The following is a 19737-nucleotide window of genomic DNA, read 5'->3' as shown; positions in this document are numbered from 1 at the left end:
ATAAAAATATTTGTAAATTTGTCTCAATTTTTCTTACAATATTATGAAAAGGAAATTAATTCTATTTAGAAAATACAAGATGAATTTTATAAAAAAAAGCAGAATTTTGATGTATTTTTATGATCGTAAATTGTAGCTTAAAACAGTTAAGTTGTTTATAATTTTTTCTCATATTATTGCAGCAGTCTTTCTCAGTTTTTTAAAATTGTATGGACCATTACCATAAATCCTGAGTGTTAATTTAGAAGTAAATAAAAAAAATTAAATTTGACAAATTTAATATTTCATGTAGTTGTATGGAGGGTGGCACAGAAAATCCACACGTCTATAAACATGATAAAGGAACGCTATTTGTTTGCAACAATTTATAATTGTTTTTTATTTAAATAAATTTTTAAAAAAATAAATAAAAAAATATATATATATAGATTCGATTTTTAAATCTTTTAAATCTTAAATAATATAGTAAGATATAGAGTTTTGAACTCATAGATAAAGTTTTGAATCACCTTGTATAAAAATAAAAAATGAGCAAATATATAGAAATGCCTCAATCTGAGTTTTTTAAAGTCAATTTTTAGAATCAATTAAAGCTAATTTAACAGATGAGCAATTCTGAAAAATATTTCTGTTGCGCGTATAAGCGCGTCGTTATTACCATCTTCAGCTAATTATGTGCGAAAACTAACAAGATAAGTTTTAACTTCCTAAATTTCATAAAGAGATTATGTATCATAATCCTCATCAATATTGGCAGTGTGAGCAAAGTTCGATGTCGGCTGATTACTTGCGCTTGGATTAACCTCCGTATAAAAATTTGGTTGACTAATTTGAAAGGATGCAGGTATAGATATTTGGAATTCTGGAACCTGCGAGTGTCCTCCTACTGCCCTTTGGTTAATGGGATTATTTGAAATTGCGATCGATCCATTATCTTTTGTACTTTTATGATTTACATTCGATTCATTGCTAATTGGCAATCCCAGTTGTTTTTGATATCTGCAGAGATATGAATTATGATTATGTGAAATATTAAGAGGATCATATCACATATATTGAAACTCACTCTAATGGATCAGATTGCTGTGTTACAGTAGAACATGCAGTAGTTGTGTTTGATAGATTGATCTGTAGTGGAGCAGGAGTATCCGGTGACGTAGGCACCTCATCATCAGGTCCTGATACATCAGGCAGAGACTTCACTAGATCTTTCAAAAAGTCAAATCGGCTCTCGGATAAGATGCACTGTTTCCTATAAAAAGATATTAGAAGATATTTTAGAAAATTCCTTTCTACTATGCTTGTCCAAGTATTTATCTATAAGTAAAATGCTGTCTTCTGTTTATTATTTTGCTCAGGATAAAAAGTAGACAAAAAGAGAGGACAAAAAAATAGTTTTGTGCCAAGATATATAAATAATTCTACAAGAATATATAAACAAATGCACGATTACCTTTATAACAATTAGCTAGACCATTAGAATTTACAGCGATGCAAATATCAGATACATCTGTTTTATTCAACATATTCAAACACAATTGTTTACTCACATGTGAGATGGACTTAGAGTCTTAGCATTTTTGGCACTCGTGATCTGCATGGTCTTCGTTAACAATGAGTGTACAAACAGTTCTAGAGTTCTAGGTAAGCTTTGTTAAGAAAATAAACGTATACAGGTGTTTGTATCCTGAACAATTGCAAGGCCTATATAAATCTATGATAATCTGAAATCTCCTAAAAAAAAAGGGAGGAGACATCAAGAAAGGATATAGATTATGATTGGCACCGCTTGGGCGACCTTCCCGACCTCCTCGTCCGTCTGCATAATCTTCTTGATACGACCCTGACAACAAACACGCGACGATTAGGTTAGGTTATATCAATTCGAATACGCATCGAATATCGTGCTTGATTGTAAATTTCTCCTCGATAACAAATATCCACATCCGATATCGCGTCACCGAGTTAGCGAGTAGATTTAAAATCGACACGATTTCATTTTTCTCTTATCGGTATCGTTCGATTTGTTTCCGCGCGCAAGTATATTCGCTTACCGCTGGGAAACGAGCGTTATATTTTTTCTTTTTGCTGGGCATGCTGTTTTCACGCGGATAGGCTTTCACGAGGACGCGACAAGGTGCGACGACACGGCACGGCACGGCACGGCACGCACGCGACACGCCGCGAATAGCGTAAACAAACGGAACAACAAAAGCTCTCGTGAAAGGGGTCTTCGTGATTCTTCTTCTCTCTCTCCAGTGTATGCATAACGTGAGGGCTGTTCCAAAATCTTACAACGCGGATGCCTTAGGACAGATTTTCACGTGACACTCGGTGCTCATCTAGCGTCAAAAGACGTCACGTGACCAAAATAAAGCTATCAATTCGTCGTTTTTTTCGATCACGTGATGCCTCCTGACGTAAAAATGATAACCGAAGAGAAAATTTGATTGGCTACGTCATTTTGGACGAGTTACGTAACAAGCAAGATACTCTCTTCTTTTACGTCATGTAATTTATGACGAACATTCTGATTATCGAAGCTCCGTCTCTGTTTTTTTTAATGTCTATGAATGGAGAATCATATGTAGTTCGATCCCGCCCAAATATTGCACAGATGATCGCCTTGTAAACAGCAGGTCAAGTGTCAATGGATCAGACTGGTCAGCAATCTTTGATTGTAACTTGTCGTCATATCAAAATGAAGCAACGAACGATACTACTAGTTTGTGTTAGTTGATTCGAAGGAATGCTTTGTAGCTATTAATTGATGTATTAAATTTATAAAAGAATTTCGGCAAAAAAATGGCAAATTTGACTGATAGAATCGTCGTTCTAATCGACATGGATTGCTTCTTCTGTCAAGTTGAGACGAAGCTGCAACCACAGCACGAGGGAAAACCACTCGCTGTCGTTCAATATAATCAATGGGAAATGGGCGGGTAAGAGATATATCTATTTATTATTTAATCACTTATATATGTTTCATTCGAAATAGGCTAGAAGATTTTTCATCATTCATTCTTGATAAAAACAAACTCTCGTCTCTATTGAAAAAGAAATGTCATTAATACTTTATTTTCCAAAAATATATTTACTTCGGAATTAATCTGATTCTTTTTATTTATTCATCATAACTCAATTCAAAAGCGTTTGTGGCAATTTTCTTATACTAGGCTTTATTTTTTTATTAAAAGTAAGTGTGTTTATGGATAAATAATGGTACTTTTGATTGATTACAGTATAATAGCTGTCAATTATCAGGCACGAAGTTTCGGAGTAACCAGACATATGAGAGGCAAGGAAGCTAAAGAAAAATGTCCAGACATAGTTTTAGTTAGTGTGCCATGTCTTCGTGGAAAAGCAGATACATCAAGGTAATAATTTGCTAATGGAATCAATTTCTATATGTGCAATGCAATAATTGTATATATATACATGTATATTAATACATATATAAATTTATATATATTATCTAATTTAACATTTGATGCATTAAACATTTAATAATTTGCGTACAGGTACAGAAAAGCTGGTCGTGAAGTTATTGAAGTCATAAAAAAACACTGTAACATAATAGAACGTGCCAGTGTTGACGAGGCATATCTTGATATTACAGATATTGTAGACAAGAGATTAACTACAACTAATGTTTCTCCAAAAGAATTAATATCATCTCTTGCAAATACATATATTGTAGGTTATTCAGAAATTAATAAAAATGATGAAGGTAACGTGAAAATTATAGTGTGTTAACTCTAAATAAGTCATTTAAATATATTTTAAATTATATATATATATATATATATATATATATATATATATATATATGTGTGTGTATCTAGAAGAGAGATCTCAAGGATTGCAGACTTGGATATCAGACTCTTTTAAAGAATTACATGACACTCATGCTCAGAAACTTGCTGTAGCAGGTGTAATAGTTGAAGAAATTAGAGCTAGCATATATAAAGAAACTAAATTCAGATGTTCTGCTGGAATTGCACAGAATAAAGTATGAATATTTTTACTCTATTTTCTATTTTTTCATATATTACTTTTATTACTTACATATTATTTAACTAAATTTGAAATTTTATAGATATTAGCAAAATTAGCATGTGGATTACATAAGCCGAATTGCCAAACAATTTTACCCAAGACAGCTGTTTCAAGTCTTTTCTCCACATTGCCAGTAAAAAAAGTCCGAAATCTTGGTGGAAAATTTGGTGACATTGTGGTCGAATCTCTTGGTTGCAATGTTATGGGAGATTTAGTGCAATATTCTTTAGAACAATTACAAAAACGATTTGATGAAAAAACAGGGTAAGCCAGAATTTCAGACAAAGAGTCAATAATAATTAATAATTTGTTATTTTTAACAATTTGTAATTGTAATTTTTCAGTTTTTGGCTGTACAATATTGCCCGAGGTATAGATGACGAACCTGTGACTAACAGATTGCTGTCAAAATCTATTGCTGCATGTAAAAAATTTCCTGGAAAGCAAGCTATTACCTCGTTAGAAGTAGTAAGAGATTATTAAATATAAATTCTATAATATTATATGAAAAATATCTCAAAGAGATATCTCAAAGGATATTTCCATTTACAGATTAAATAAGAATTTTTATGCTTATATATTTTAGCTTATATATATTTTAAAAATATACATATATTTTTTATATATAGTTAAAACACTGGGCTAAAGATCTGACTGCGGAGGTTTGCGAACGGCTTGAACAAGATTATGAGGAAAATCAGCGACGCGCTACGCTACTCACTATTTCTTATCATTACTATCAGAACAGAAGTACTGTGTCACAAACACGTTCGCTTGTCTTGAATTCATATAAACCAGATAAAATAGCAAGTCAATGCGTAGACGTTATTACCAAGGCAACACAATGTCCAGTGGCATATATGGGCATTTCTGCTAGTAAATTCGTACCCTCAAAAGAGAGTGATAGCTTTCTAAAATTTTTTAAAAATGTTACGTCGAGAGATAGAAAGAGTGACAAGGCAAGTTCTGAAATTGATAAATCGGGCATTGTATATTCGCCTAGAAATATGATAAATTCCTCATCTCATTTAGAAATAAAAGAAGAAAAGCCATTTACTATTGTTAGTAAAGAAGATTCATTTTTAAAAGCAGAAAGGAAGCTTCAAAAAATTAAAGAATCTCCTATGATCAAAAAATCAGTTACAAGGACTAACGAACGGATAATTAAAACAAGTGAGAAAATCCTTAATAATTCGTTAAATATGAATTCGGAAGATTCTCCTATATCGAAAAGGGTTGTCAAACTGGTTCAGGTGTGCAATGAGCGTGATAAGTTAAAAGATAAACGTCTGTCGGATGTGAAAATAAATAAAAACGATTTTCAAGATTCGTTTTTTATGAATATATATAAAACTGGAAAGCAGGAATATCCTGATAATGAAAGTATGGATGGAAATATCGATGTGAAACAATTAGAATATGATGGGAAACAATCTAGCGTGGATGAAAAAAGCGCAAATAGCATCGATGATTATAATTCCAATTTATGCATTCAAGAGGATGCTCGAGAAAAACCTTCCACAAGTCACGCATATATTCATGTGAGTAATAACGACGCAAATTCTATGAAGAAGAGCAACAAAGAAACTTCCGTCCAAGAGCCCTCGGTACGATTACGAGAGATATTTCCAAATTTGGACGACATAGATCCCGATATTCTGTCATTGTTGCCGACTGATTTGCAAGAGGAAGCAAGATTATATACAAAATCGCGAGACAAGAAGCAAGAGAACGTCAAGATAATTCGAGATTTGCCAAAGACGGGAAGAGGAAGACCCAGCAAATCCAAAATCGTCGGCAAGAATGACAAGAATCGTAATCCTCTGTATAACTTTTTGATTAAAACTGATTCGAGCAAACACGACGTGCCTCTAGAGCGATGCGCCGAATGCGATCAAGTAATACCCATAACAAAATTTGACGAACATGTAGACTTTCACGTCGCGCAAAATTTGTACCGCGAGATCAACAAGCCCATATTGGGTGAGAATGGCGTGAAAAGAAAACTCGGAGACGCCGAAACTGTTGTTTCTTCTGGAAAACGTCCAACATCGAGCGATAACTATGAGACCCGACCGATAACTACATTTCTCTCGTAGTTATATAATATCGCTTATCAAATATTTTATTATTATTCTCGTCATCACTCATATATCACGTGCCTAATACAATTATAGATAAAAATTATAAGATAAGAAGAAAATTTAATATGTATGTATTCTATACAATTGTATATATTAGAAGCTAGAAATATTTGAATTTTCATAAAAGAAATGTCTGAAATAAATTTTTATAGTCATTAAAAACTAATATATTAATACTCTCTTACATATTAAATGTTAAAATTATAATATATTAATTATATATACATATAACAAATCATATTTTAATTGAAAGGCTAATAAATTATATTTATTTCGATTATTTTAAATTATTTTCCGATTCCAATAAATCTCGGATTTTTAACTCTATTTTTTTTTATATGTACGAAAGTGGAATCGAATATTGTTTAAAAAAAGTTCAAGATTTCATGAATATTAAATTATATTAAAGTGATTCATGTTAGGACAGAGTCCATTCCACTCATTCATTTACTCCTCGTGTCTCACGTCATTTATTTTTAATTGACTCGCTCGGTATAGTTGTAATACGTATATAGTGCGCAGAACGTTCTGCGCAGCACATATGATTCTTTGGTTGCGTATGAATCGCATTCTCTTTCCCTTTCCTCTTCCTGACATTACTGATTAACACGTGCTCTCAACTCGTCTGACAAAACCTTTTCAAGTTGTTTCGCACCGATTTTACAGTTAACATCACAAAGGAAGTATTATCATGGCAAAATTAGGTAAAACATTAATGAAAATCGTGTGTAAGAAATCACAAAACAATAAAAAAATAGCATTTAATTTGTGACGCATAGCACAATCGGCAAGTGAAGCAACCAATTTGTGAAATATGAATATGTTGTTCTGGATACTTATCTCGAAATATTTGTTTTTTGTATGAAAAATGTCTCTTTTCATATGTGTCATAGTTGTTACATGTACTAATCATAAATTTTTTGATGAATTTTTATAAGTATTTTCTTTTCTTTTTTCTTTCTCTAGAATATAATGGCATGTCAAGCGACAATGACAGCGGAGATGATTGGGAGGAGATTAATGAGGATCATCATGACATTATGTGTCTGTTTTGTAAAGAAACCATTAGTGAATTTTCCTCTGCATTGGATCACATCGAGACTTTTCACAAGTTTAACTTCTATGATTTTATAAGGAAACATATTCATGATACCTATTCATACATCAAGTTAATTAATTTTATTCGCAATAAGGAAATTTTACCTGAACAATTGAGTATTTTGGGTATAGAAGCTTGGGACAAAGATGAAAATTTACGTCCAGTTCTGGAGGATGATCGATGGTTAATGTACGGTAAATATAAAGAACTTAAAATACAATTTTTCTGTTAATATTATATATATATTATATGCTAACTTGTAACATATTTTAATAAAGATATTGAAGATCTCATCAACATTAAGGATATGAGTGAAGAAAAGAAAACAAAACAAATACACCAAACTAATGATACTGTTACTTTATCAGAAACACAATATGAGGATATGAAAAGAACTATAAGATCACTTCAATCCCAGCTAAAGGACAGCGAAACAACATGTTTCTTAGTCAAGCAGGTATAAATATATAATCATTAAGCATATTTTTATATATAATCATTAAACATTTTTATATATGATTTATATATATATATTATACATGTGATTTAAGATAAATGATTTTTATAGCAAATGGAAGAAATGAAAGAAAAAGCTCACAAATTAATACTAGGAGATGATTTGGATGGAAAGGAAAAAAGTATTCCAGTCAATGCTATCAATCCCAATATTGATAAAGGCTACTTCAATACATACAGTCACTTTGCTATACATCATGAAATGTTAACAGTAAATTTTTAAATAATTCTATCAATCAAATCAAGTTAATCAGAATTTATATATAATCACAACTTAATTATAAACATTTAAAGTTGCAAAATTATGAAAAATAAGAAACTGAAAAATTTTATTCCTAGTTAAAGAAATATTTAAATAAATTAAAAAAAATAAAATATTAATTTTACTTACAAAAACATAATAAAAGAAACATTTTATTTCAGGATAAAGTACGAACAGAAAGTTATCGAGATGCACTACTAACAAATTCTAATAGATTTCAAAATTGTGTAATGTTGGACGTTGGTTGCGGTACTGGTATACTGTCAATGTTTGCAGCCAAATCTGGTTGTCGCAAAGTTATTAGTGTCGATCAGTCTGATGTAATATATCATGCTATGGATATAGTAAGGTACAAATTATTATATTTCATATATATATATATATATATATATATATATATATATATATATAAAGAGATTTATCAAAAATTAGTTTTTATTCTAGAAATTTCATAAAGAGTATATTAATAGAATATATTAATAACAAAATTAATAATAAATTAATTAATAATAAAATTAATTAATTTTAGGGAAAACAATCTCAGTGACACAATTACTTTACAGAAGGGTCGCCTAGAAGATATTAATATAGGAATAGATAAAGTGGATGCAATAATATCCGAATGGATGGGATATTTTCTCTTGTTTGAAGGAATGCTTGACACTGTCATTTATGCAAGGGAACATTATCTAAAACCTGATGGAGTAATTCTTCCAAATAGATGCACAATTAGCATTATGGGAAGCGGTGACACTAGTATGTTACAATTGTACTATTGCCTGCAATAATTAAATATATTTCTTGGCAAAAGAAGTATATTTAAAGGATATAATCTAATTATTTCGAAAACTATTTTGTTTATGCACTATTATTGTTTTGTACAGAGAGATATATCGATTTGGTTGATTATTGGTCAAATGTGTACGGTTTTAAAATGAGCTGCATGAAGGCGGAGGTAGTACGTGAGCCGAGTATAGAGATCTGTAATGTCGATAACTTGATAACGAGCACCGCTGAAATCCAAAGCTTCGACTTGTACAAAGTCACTACGGACTGCGTCAATTTCTCGTCTCCCTTCACGTTGAATGTAAAAAAGACGGGATCGTTAACTGCAATAATTGGTTATTTTGATATTTTCTTCGATCTCGAGAATCCGATACATTTCAGCACAGGCCCTCATTCTACTCCGACACATTGGAAACAGACAGTATTTTCCTTAAGCGAGCCTATTAGCATAACCGAAGGTAAATTACTATACATTTAATTAATTTTTATAATGTGATTAATATATCACCTTTCTCTTATATTTAAATTATAATCCTTTAATTATTATATTTAATTATTATATTCTTATTATATTATTATATTTAATTATTATATTCTTCTTGATCATAGGTGAAGTTTTAACTGGCACATTAATTTGCCGAAGACATTGTAAAGACATCCGAGGCTTAATCGTTACTATACGTATAAAAAACTTCACTCAGGTATATTATTTAGATTAAACATTGAATATTTGTTTACCCGAAATATACGCGTGAACAAATAGCCTTATGTGCCAAACTTGAGAATAGGGGTCCAGCTATCAAATTCCACTAAAAATTACGCAAAGATGCGTAATTAAGCTTTACATCTCTTTCTATACAATTTGAAATTTCTTATCTATAATCTTTTATCTATACATTCTATCTATAATCTCTATTTAGATGCTCAAGCGGAAAAAATAATTTTCACATTTACGCATTTAAAAATTTTGACTCTTAATTTTTATGCTAAAAGCATAAAAATATATATTGCTGCATATAGGTGTGTGTGTGTGTGTGTGTGTGTATACGTGTGCGTGTTTTGTGAGTGCGTGTGTCTTTCTTTCATTGCAAAATATAGAATGCGGCAGTTCTTTTTAAATAATTTGCGGGTGCGAATTAAAATATAATAATTATCTAATAGCTATTTACATTTGTGCCTTTTTAATAGTAGCGATTCGTATCTCTATAAATCAATATTATACATACATTCTTATATAAACTCAATTTTAAGAATTTTTGCATGAACGATAGAGTTTCAATCTTATAGTTGATCTTTCACTGTATAAGCGCATAAAACAAAAAAAAAGCCTATAGAGCTTAGCATACAGACAACGATATATAGTGTTCTCGCTCAAGTTCAATTTTTACTAAATTATTCTAAATATTTATACTATGAATTTCTTCAAAGTTCTCTTGTTGCTGTTACTAATTTTTCTTCGCAATGAAGTTTCATTAATATCTCTTTGACGGAACATTATCGGCAGATATACTTCAATCATCCGATATATTAATATTATGCAAACTCTCCTGCCACACGTTCTTCTTGCATGTGATACGTATGTACAAGGACCGAATTATCGAGCGTACCGAATTATCGGAATATAGCTATCGCTACCGAATTAAAATTGCAATCAAATGATTAATTATACGATTCTGTGATATGAAAAAATTAGCTATAGAATGTTTATCAAGAATAACACCGACATTTTTCGCAGTTATTTATATACAAGGGAGACAGTATGTGTATGTAATAAATAAGGCCTACTTTGCCTCGTATATACGTATACATACAGTTATTCTATAAATACATAATCTTGAAATAGTGCAGAATTTTAATCCGCATGCAATTACCATATAATTATATAACCGATGCTCTTATGAAATGTACGCAAATTGAAATAAAAACTTTAGAATCTTACGAATAAAATATGTAGCATTTTATCTGAACATTTTTTTAATTCATAAAATGCTAATAATATACCAATAATTTAACATTTATTAATAAATTAAAAATTAAAAATTATTAATAAAATATATAAAGTTTTTTTTCAACATTAAAAACTTCCAAATTTATCATACTTTAAAATAAAATAAAATACATTATATATTTAGAAGAGAATTATTGATTTTTTTTTTAAATGAAATAATTATGAGATATATTTAGATAAATAAATAACAGACATGCCAGGAAGATATTTTGTTTTTTACTGTAAAAGATCGATTTCATCAAGTATAGTACATTTGAGACTATCTTACGTTCAAAGCCCCAAACTGCGCGCTATTAGATAAAATCAAGATAAAATCTTAATAATAAAAATAAATAATTAAAATATTTGTCAAACAATTTATGAAGAAAAATGCGTTACATTCTCGGGTATTTCGTATAATTAGACATAATAATTACAAAGAAACGGGGATGCCGTCGGTTAGAAATACGTGGACGGCGTGGACGTTTACCGGTGACGGCACGATGCACCCACTCGTATGTTTGTCGGTGGTAAACTCACCGGGTTCACTCGATATCCCATGGCGCGAATAACGCGCTCGCGAGAGGAGAAGATACCGGCATTGGAAAGCGTGTGGTACCCGTCGTGGCGCGTATGTTTAACGTAACTCTATCCAATAATGCACGTTCTGGCCTGGGGCAACCGAGTGTGCCCCCTTCCGCCGAGCACTCGGCAAACACACATGGAAGGTAGGGCAGAGTCACATATCGTGCTCGCACATACACGCATATGTATATTTGGATAAAAATCCTCTTTTTCTCCCTACATATAAAAGTATTCATTTACATCTGCGTATCTGCGTGAATGTTACGGTATTCATCGAGAAAAAAATCTTGTTTTCTTCTTGAGAGTACTCTTGCATTTTAATCGAAATTTTAATCGCGAGATCTGAATATTTATTGGTGTGAATTTTGTTGATTACTTATCTGATAAGTAATATACCTAAATAAAATAAATCTTTATTGAATTAATCTACACGATTTTTCGAAATATTTTTTGATTGAAAAATTATTGAGAATGTCGCTAAGAAATATTAAAGAGAAACTAGGGCGAGAGAGAATTATTAAAAATTTGAGCTATATCCTTAAAATAAAAAATATAAGAAACAGCAGGGCACAAAAGATATAATATTGTCGTAAAAACATTCTCGTAATAATTTAATGAGTGACAAATTTTCTAAGATAATATTTTTTATTTTCTATCCTCTCTATGATGTTGATTGTTACAAATGCTGTTTTTTGGTATTTTCTATCACTATAAAAAAATTAATTCTAATTTTACAAAATATTTTTAAAATTATTAAAGAAATAAAGTTATAATCTCCCGATTTTTCGTTAAAACTCTAAATATCAAAGTAAAATTGTGAACGCAGAATTATATATTTTTTATATATATTTTGCACATTATAAAATCACATTTTCTGTGGTATTCATTGAAAAAGTATTTTATACACAAACATATGAAATTATAACTAAAAGCTGATAGCTTTTCTCAATAAAACGTTACTTTTTTAATTAACTTTCGTCCGTGGAAAAATCCAGAGGGATGCACATGCGGCTCCTCGTCTGTCTGCCATCAAGAATCGTCGGAGTCCTTGAAGGGTACAGGAGCGAGGCAACTGCAAAGTAATAGCCGTCGTTTAGGACCCGGTGCGGATAAGGAGCGTCAACAGAGGAAGGGGCGAGTGGGACAGGAGGTATAGCGGGACAACGGGGGTGGAAACGAGAGAGCGACCGAGGCCGGGGATAAAGGTGGCTTGTTGCGTAAGCCGATTAGAGCATCACGGCAGTCACTCCTGCCCCGTGCAACGTGGTGGCATATGGTCTCTCTCTCTCTTCCTCTCTCTCTCTCTCTCTCTCTCTCTCTCTCTCTCTCTCTCTCTCTCTCTCTCTCTCTCTCTCTCTCTCTCTCTCTCGGGTTCTACCGAATGTTCACCGAGCAGAGACACATTAAAATCGCATGAAATATGCACGGAGCCACCCTCCACCTCGTTCCGTTCCCTCCATACCAGCGGACAAGAGCACTCGCCTACATCCGCGTAGGCAAAAAGCTTACCCGCTCGTCCTGGAAGCTCGTCTACTATCTCTCCTTCTCCTGATGATGCACAAGAGAAAGCACTAGCGCGTTCCGCTTTTGCGAGATATTTAGGAGATCCCTCTGTCGCGCTTCCGCAACGACGAGGGAAAGGGAACATCTTGCTCCGCCTCTTCCTTCATCGAAAGGTGATCGACGCTGGTGGTGCTGATACGATCGGGAAATGTTTGTATAATAGAATCGAGAGCCTAATATTAGGGAGAATATATATATTTGTCCCAGGTAAAACGATCATTTTTTCATGAGGCGGATACGTAAAATGTGACATATAATTTAATTACGTGTTGCTCCAATTTTGACATTTTCGGCTGATATAATCAATATCAGGCATCTTTGGATTCGCGTGCATTTTCGATTCGAAGAAAAAGATTGTGGATCTAGAACACAGAAACGTAGAAGCACAGAATCCGTCAGTAACTTGGAGTATCAATTTTTCAGAGTCCCAGAAGCTTAAATCCACAGATGCTAAATCCGTTTATATTTTTTTCGCCGGTCGATCTTACTTGGCGCGAGGGAGAGTGTTCCTTTTACTTACTTTAGACGTTAGTAAAATAGGTCGACTGAATTCTTTGACGATTTAGAGATCGCACGACCCCCCCGTACACGGCATTAACTGATGCTCGTACAATTTCGTGAGCGAAAAGCGCAATGCGTATCTAATGTCCGACCGTCCCTCCCGCGCGCAGGTAATCCGAGCGATGCATCACGCGCGGATATTTTCATATATATGTATATAAAATATATATGTACATATGTGTGCATATGTATATATAAACACGTTCCGCGAAACGCATTCTGTACATACTGTGCGCGGTAGCGCAACACGTGGCAAAATGTTTCGCCATCGGTATCAAATAATCATGGCAAATCCGCATCGACCGTGCCGCTCGCTCGCGTTAATGCCTATATTTTACATCCGTCCGTATTTAGTTCGAATAACGTTTGGCGGATAATAATGGACCATTTGCCACTTGTTTTCGTTCGCCCGGCGGAATGATTACGCCGGAATACGCGCGTTGAAATTTTATGCTCCAGAAGCGAGAGAGACAGATTAAAATGGGAGGGCGAGGGAGAGAGGAAGAGAGATTACAGGGCGAATATACGCGAATACGGATTTCCATGTTGCAATATTTCCCCCTCTTCTCCGGTATAATAATATATGTACATGCGTGTGTAAAATTGCGTTTCGAATGCAAAACTGCTAGGGAGAAATCAAAATATAATTATTAATCAATCTCTATGAAAATAGGCCGTAAAGTGTAACGTGCGAATATTAATGATCCTGTTCTCTTTCTCGCTTTCCTGTTGGGAATTTGATTATTACGTGACATTACGTGAACGACGATAATGATCGACGATAACCGATGATTGCGTCAATCGGTTCCTCGTCTTCGAGAGGACCGACGAGAGCGAGCGTCTTCTTGAGCGCACCTCGACAGCCTCTCGTCCAATTATAGCGTGATTGTTCTCGGTCTTGACGGGTCTCACGGGATGTGGATTAACCGCCGTTCAGACCTCCATACAATACACACACATACGCACACACGCGTGATGTTTCGAATTCGAATTGCAACGACAAGAGGAGGCACGTAACATGCGCAGGACACGTCCATCAGCATCGCGGAAATATTTATGGCGATTAATCGCGGACATGCCCGTGGCCCGTTAATTACGTAAGAAGATCAACGGATTACGACGCTGCGCTTTTCGCGAGAAGCGAAGGGAAAAAGGCATCTTCTCGTCGATGTAACCGTCTCGAAAAAATGTCGTTCTTTCTTTTCCCTCCAAAGTTATTATTTGGTGATTTTACAAAGTCGCTTGTAAATCGGTTTTTTTAAATAAATATCTCTTAGAGAAAGATTTTCGTGCTACCTTACTGACAATAAGAATATCGAATTTTAAAATTTGAAAAAAATAAGAATCCGTATATTTATGGATTTTTAATTGATCGATCTGCATGGAATATTAAGTTTCGAGATTTTATATGGAAATAAGGTTTTTTTTGAAGAAAATGATATAAATCATTCTCTCGAATCATAAGTGACATCATGAAAATTATGAATTTCACGAGAAAATTTTCCGTAGAAAATTCCGGAGAAAATATGTTCAATGTCATTTTATATTTAAAGTGAAGAGTACATTATTCTTCATTAAATGTTTTAACTTTCCGCTTAATTTTAAATCAAATTATCTGTCAAAAATTATGACAAAGAGTCTGACCAAAATTGCAAGATACGCAAACTCGTCCAAAATCTTAGATTCTTTTTGTTCGCATTAAAAATAAAGACATTTTAATGAGTGCTAAATTTACATAAAAAAGTTGCTTTATTAAAGTATAATATTTTCTTTTCAAAACAAACCGGTATACATGGTTTACAACTTTATATATACGTATATATGTTTTACAGCTTTGATCAAATGCTAAGATTTATTTAGAGATTTCAAATAAAAATATTTCTTAGTTTCAGTCTTGATAATTGCTCAAAATTTAAATACCATAATAATTAATAAATGCTTAACTGTATATTAAAGATAGATAAAGTTTAGTGAAATTATTTTTTTCTTAAAGTAACATTAGAAGATAAGAATAATAAAAATAATATTATATATTGCATCGGATATAACTCGACAAGACGCTGAATTTTTCGAGATTCTTATAACGAATGAATGAAATTCTTGTCCGATGTCGACCGACATAATCTGCCAGAATCGCGATTAATATTGCAAGACATTTTCAGATATGCACGTTATAGTTGCTCAAAGTTTCAACACTCTGTACGTCTAAATTCCATTTTCAGTTTCGCCGCCTGAATTAATCAGTCATCAAGTCGACGTTGTCAGATTAAGCTTCGCAAATTCCGAGTGTTTGATAAAATCGACTTTCTCTTTACGGAATCCGGGAACGTATGCAAGTATCGATCGATCGTTGCGGAGGTTTTACACGGTAAGAACTAAAGCCGGCTTCGATGGTTCATGTATGCTCGTGTGTATTATACTATGTGCCCATGTTTCACGCGTGTGAAACGTATCATTTCGCGCACACGCGTAATGATAATACCGCGCGTACATAATATCGGGTTATCAATCCGTCTTCACCGCCCACGACGTAAGATCCGCTCATTTTTACGGTTGCCAGTGGAAAAAAAAACGTGAAACGGAAGTCGACGCGAGACTTTGCGGAGGACAAGTTTAATGCCGTGAGAGACGTGACGGTACGCCTCAAAATGATATGTAAAACGCATCGTGCTTCCTTTACAGGCATAACCGAAGGGAGTTGCCTCGGTAATAAGAGACTTACCGGAGCGACTGAATGATTAATCATCAACGTCGTGCAGCAATATCGGACATGTATCATTGATACGGTATTGGACGATTTATCTCCAAAAGTAATTGATAGATATATTATTAAACGCGCATTCCATGAAATATGTATATTAGAATATGTTGAAATTTTATGGATTAGGTATCACTTTCCTTAAACGCTGCATTTCAATATTGCGTTGGAATGAATAGAGAGATTATTTATAACAATAGATATTTTTTAAATATGGAATAGTAAATGTATGATATATATAATAAATATATAGTAATAATTATATAACTTATTATGATAATAATTATAATTTATAAATAATCTCGAATAATTCTCATGAATTAATATGGTTGTTTTACAAAACATGGCGATTCTTCTACATAAAAATCAATTTTGCACTTTTTGGAAACATTTTATCCGCAAAGAACATGTCGCTATATTCTATATAAGAGCGATTAGGGATAGAAATCTTAAAAATAAAACATTCAATTTGAATATTTTATCTCTTGAAAAAACTTTCAAATATACAAAGAGACAGACATAATATATTAATTGATTCTCTGTACATAACTCGAATGTTTGACATGCCGATTAAAAAAATTATATCGAAATATCTAATATTATATTTCTTATCAATGGTATTTTTAGTTTAGAAACAAACGATGACCAACAATAATTATCATGCTTTTTTTACATTCGAAAATATTAATCAACTTTTTTGAAAGATGTAATTTTCTGATTACTGTTTTTCCAGTAATATAACTGGACAATAAAGGTGCGATTTTGATAACATTGGTATCAGATTCATATCTCGAACGACGTTGGTCAATGTTTCGATAAATTAATATATAATATTAATTTATCGAAACATATTAATATATAATATTAATTTATCGAAACATTGACCAACATCGTTCAAGATATGAAACTGATACCAATGTTACCAAAATCGCACCTTTATTGTCCCCTTATCGAAATCCTACCTGCACCGCAGAAAGCTCCGCAACCAGCCAGCCAGACGAGAGGCTACATCCCTACCCCACCAGCTGTTCGCAGCGTCTGCTCGCGCCGAGCGGGGCGGCAAGCATTAAAATAAATGCGCTTGCGCCCAGCAAAAGGGCGAAGTGAGGGTGGAAGTGACGACCAATGAACGTCGGATGAGCGACGGCTGCCCGGGCGGAGCATACGGCATAAACGAGACGTGGCACGAGCAACTTCTGCCAAACGGCGTTCAACGGCCGAGGAAGAAACACGAGGAAGAAGTGTCGTCCGAGGCGATCTTAAAGAGGAATCCTCGTAAGAAGTCCAGCGTTTCTTCCGCCAGTGATAGCGTCTTCGTGGCTGAATATTCTTGAAATTGCCTCGGCTCGCACCGAAAACTTGTGCGAACGTTTCCATCCGGAGGCTATGGAAACACGAAGCGAGATGCAAAAGATGCAGCACGAATTTTGAGGAAATCCAGCAAGGGATAGGGAGGAAGTTGCACGTGGAAATGCTGCACGGTACTCTACCGAGGGCCTTCTTGGCCCCAGGTCTTAGTTATATGAGCTACTATAGCGAAGAGATTCATCATCCAGCTTACGCCGCACCGCCGACCACGTGGCACATCCCGATGGACGACCCGTCCTCGCCGATCTACTCGCGGATCCCATCCGTCGAGCATCACGCGTCTTTGCAATCCTGGGAGTCCTCCAGGTCCTCAACGCCGTGCCCCCTGGATCTCTCTTTGAAACCACCACCAACGCCAAATACTCCGAAGACGGAAGAGATGATTGAGGTGGGTGACGAAAAAGATCTTAGAATCCGCGAGGAAGTCCAAACTCGTCTTGAAAGCCGCAGAGACAGCGAGGAAGATCAACAGCTGGTTGTCGACGACTTGGACACTTTACGCAGCTCCTCGGCCCAGAGTCATCAAAGTCAGTATGAACGTTTGATATTTAATAAAGAATCATCTCGCTTCCACGACTCGATAGTCGACAAGATCCATCATCTTCCCGAAGAAAGTACTCGACTATCGCCGTATTCCGGAAATGAACTCGCCTCGAAGTACCAGCTGCACAATCAGAAGCTTCTTTTAACGAGTCCGACACACATGCAATCGATGCAAAGTTATCATCAGCAATTTCTTTTAACGCCACAGCAACATCTTCAAAGCGTGCACGCACCTATGACGCCACCCAGTACACCATCGCCGCCTCAGTGTCCCAGGAGGAGAATTCGGGAAGAAGATCTCATTTCACCGTCTTCCGGATCCGCCTCCGTGTCGACTCCAAAACAGACCAACAACGAAAAGACCACTGCCCAGAGGCCCAAGAAAAAACACGCCAGACGACTCAAATTCGACGAAGACACCAGCAGTCCCGTATCGGGCACTGTGATCCTAGGTCCGGACGAGGCAGTGGTGACCGGCGACATCGATCCTGCCTTCAACATCGTCGAGGTCACGGAGGAAGCGCGCGCTGAGTTGGCCAAGATCGAGAATCGACTCGGGCCATACCAGTGCAAGCTTTGCCGGCAACTTCACGAGGACGCCTTTCAACTGGCGCAGCATCGTTGTTCCCGGATCGCCCACGTGGAGTACCGTTGCCCCGAATGCGACAAGCGATTCTCTTGCCCGGCCAATTTAGCGTCTCATCGACGTTGGCATAAGCCCAGATTGCCCAACACTGATAATTCCGCGTCATCCGCGACGTCATCGTCCTCTTCATCATCTTCGTCGGGGACCAGCGCAGAGATCCCTTGCACTAGATGCGAGGCTAAATTCACTAGACAAGCCGCCTTGAGGAAACATCTGGCCACTCAACATCCAGAAACCAACAATAACGTCAGTAACAGCAGTAATAATAATACTGTTGTCGATGGTCAGGAAACTATCAGCAAATCAGACATCACTCAGACAGCAGCGACCAGCCAGTTGACCAACGAAATGACCTGACATCAATTTCCGGCGAGACCCCTGCCGAGGCGACCCGGACTCTACTGGAGATTCGGTCTTGATTTGTAAGAGACACGGCTTTCGTAATTGTGAGTACGCAATCAAAACGCTCCGCATGCTCGTTCTAATATTAAGGAAAATAATGAAGAGGAAAAAAGAAGGAAATATAAAAAAAAAATAAATGTGAAGAGGAGAAAGAGTATTATTGTTATTGTTATTAAAAGGGATATTTAATTTCTTTAATTACACTATATGTTCAATTTACTTTGTTATATCTATAATATCAATAGCTTTAATCTCTTTATGCAAAAACTTTTTTTAATCGAATTTTAAAAACTATTTTATTTTGTTTTAATATATTTTTATACAAGTGAATGTGTATTTAATTTTTAGTTATCTTATTTTTAGTTTCTTATCTTTTTATATTTCTAATCTATTTGTACAAAATTGTTTTTTAAATTTTCGATTTAGTTTCGACTAATTTCGAGATTAGTTTATTTTAT

The 19737-nt window shown here is 34.6% G+C and overlaps 4 protein-coding genes across 4 annotated transcripts; 3 read left to right on the top strand and 1 right to left on the bottom strand.

Moving 5' to 3' along the window:
• Positions 1-491: 491 nt before the first annotated feature.
• On the bottom strand, positions 492-2308 carry LOC105257157 (nuclear transcription factor Y subunit C-8). The gene is made up of 5 exons (XM_011267600.3): positions 2055-2308; positions 1771-1843; positions 1551-1644; positions 1067-1252; positions 492-999 (listed from the first exon to the last, which is right to left on the bottom strand). The coding sequence occupies exons 1-5, from the start codon at positions 2094-2096 to the stop codon at positions 726-728; spliced, it is 669 nt and encodes a 222-aa protein (XP_011265902.1). The 5' UTR covers positions 2097-2308; the 3' UTR covers positions 492-725.
• Positions 2309-2518: 210 nt separating this feature from the next.
• LOC105257156 (DNA polymerase eta) lies at positions 2519-6276 on the top strand. Its single transcript, XM_025413376.1, has 7 exons — positions 2519-2942; positions 3243-3377; positions 3522-3730; positions 3846-4012; positions 4100-4323; positions 4404-4527; positions 4689-6276. Exons 1-7 carry the CDS (start codon positions 2806-2808, stop codon positions 6156-6158), a joined length of 2466 nt encoding a protein of 821 aa, XP_025269161.1. The 5' UTR covers positions 2519-2805; the 3' UTR covers positions 6159-6276.
• Positions 6277-6641: 365 nt separating this feature from the next.
• On the top strand, positions 6642-10801 carry LOC105257169 (protein arginine N-methyltransferase 1). The gene is made up of 8 exons (XM_025413377.1): positions 6642-6907; positions 7170-7496; positions 7581-7759; positions 7871-8029; positions 8242-8429; positions 8610-8836; positions 8965-9324; positions 9476-10801. The coding sequence occupies exons 1-8, from the start codon at positions 6895-6897 to the stop codon at positions 9583-9585; spliced, it is 1563 nt and encodes a 520-aa protein (XP_025269162.1). The 5' UTR covers positions 6642-6894; the 3' UTR covers positions 9586-10801.
• Positions 10802-17540: 6739 nt separating this feature from the next.
• Positions 17541-19392, top strand: LOC105257155 (zinc finger protein 765). The gene has a single exon (XM_011267597.3). It carries the CDS (start codon positions 17792-17794, stop codon positions 19232-19234), a length of 1443 nt encoding a protein of 480 aa, XP_011265899.1. The 5' UTR covers positions 17541-17791; the 3' UTR covers positions 19235-19392.
• Positions 19393-19737: the final 345 nt, after the last annotated feature.

This window comes from Camponotus floridanus, unplaced genomic scaffold (assembly GCF_003227725.1).
Source record: "Camponotus floridanus strain SB8 unplaced genomic scaffold, Cflo_v7.5 scaffold66, whole genome shotgun sequence".
Classification (NCBI taxonomy): Eukaryota; Metazoa; Arthropoda; class Insecta; order Hymenoptera; family Formicidae; genus Camponotus; species Camponotus floridanus.
Note: the sequence above shows the minus strand (reverse complement) of the source record. Positions and strands in the feature narration are given on the sequence as shown.

What these genes read in the sequence shown, in the direction of transcription:
- LOC105257155 (XM_011267597.3), top strand. Translation starts at nt 17,792, where the DNA reads ATGCTGCACGGTACTCTACCGAGGGCCTTCTTGGCCCCAGGTCTTAGT.
- LOC105257156 (XM_025413376.1), top strand. Translation starts at nt 2,806, where the DNA reads ATGGCAAATTTGACTGATAGAATCGTCGTTCTAATCGACATGGATTGC. An exon ending in GGAAAAGCAGATACATCAAG is followed by an intron (nt 3,378 to 3,521) that starts GTAATAATTTGC and finishes ATTTGCGTACAG; the next exon opens with GTACAGAAAAGCTGGTCGTG. An exon ending in AATTAATAAAAATGATGAAG is followed by an intron (nt 3,731 to 3,845) that starts GTAACGTGAAAA and finishes GTGTGTATCTAG; the next exon opens with AAGAGAGATCTCAAGGATTG.
- LOC105257157 (XM_011267600.3), bottom strand. Translation starts at nt 2,096, where the DNA reads ATGCCCAGCAAAAAGAAAAAATATAACGCTCGTTTCCCAGCG. An exon ending in ATAACGCTCGTTTCCCAGCG is followed by an intron (nt 1,844 to 2,054) that starts GTAAGCGAATAT and finishes GTTTGTTGTCAG; the next exon opens with GGTCGTATCAAGAAGATTAT. An exon ending in CAGCAATCTGATCCATTAGA is followed by an intron (nt 1,000 to 1,066) that starts GTGAGTTTCAAT and finishes ATATCTCTGCAG; the next exon opens with ATATCAAAAACAACTGGGAT.
- LOC105257169 (XM_025413377.1), top strand. An exon ending in TACATCATGAAATGTTAACA is followed by an intron (nt 8,030 to 8,241) that starts GTAAATTTTTAA and finishes ATTTTATTTCAG; the next exon opens with GATAAAGTACGAACAGAAAG. An exon ending in GCCTATTAGCATAACCGAAG is followed by an intron (nt 9,325 to 9,475) that starts GTAAATTACTAT and finishes TCTTGATCATAG; the next exon opens with GTGAAGTTTTAACTGGCACA.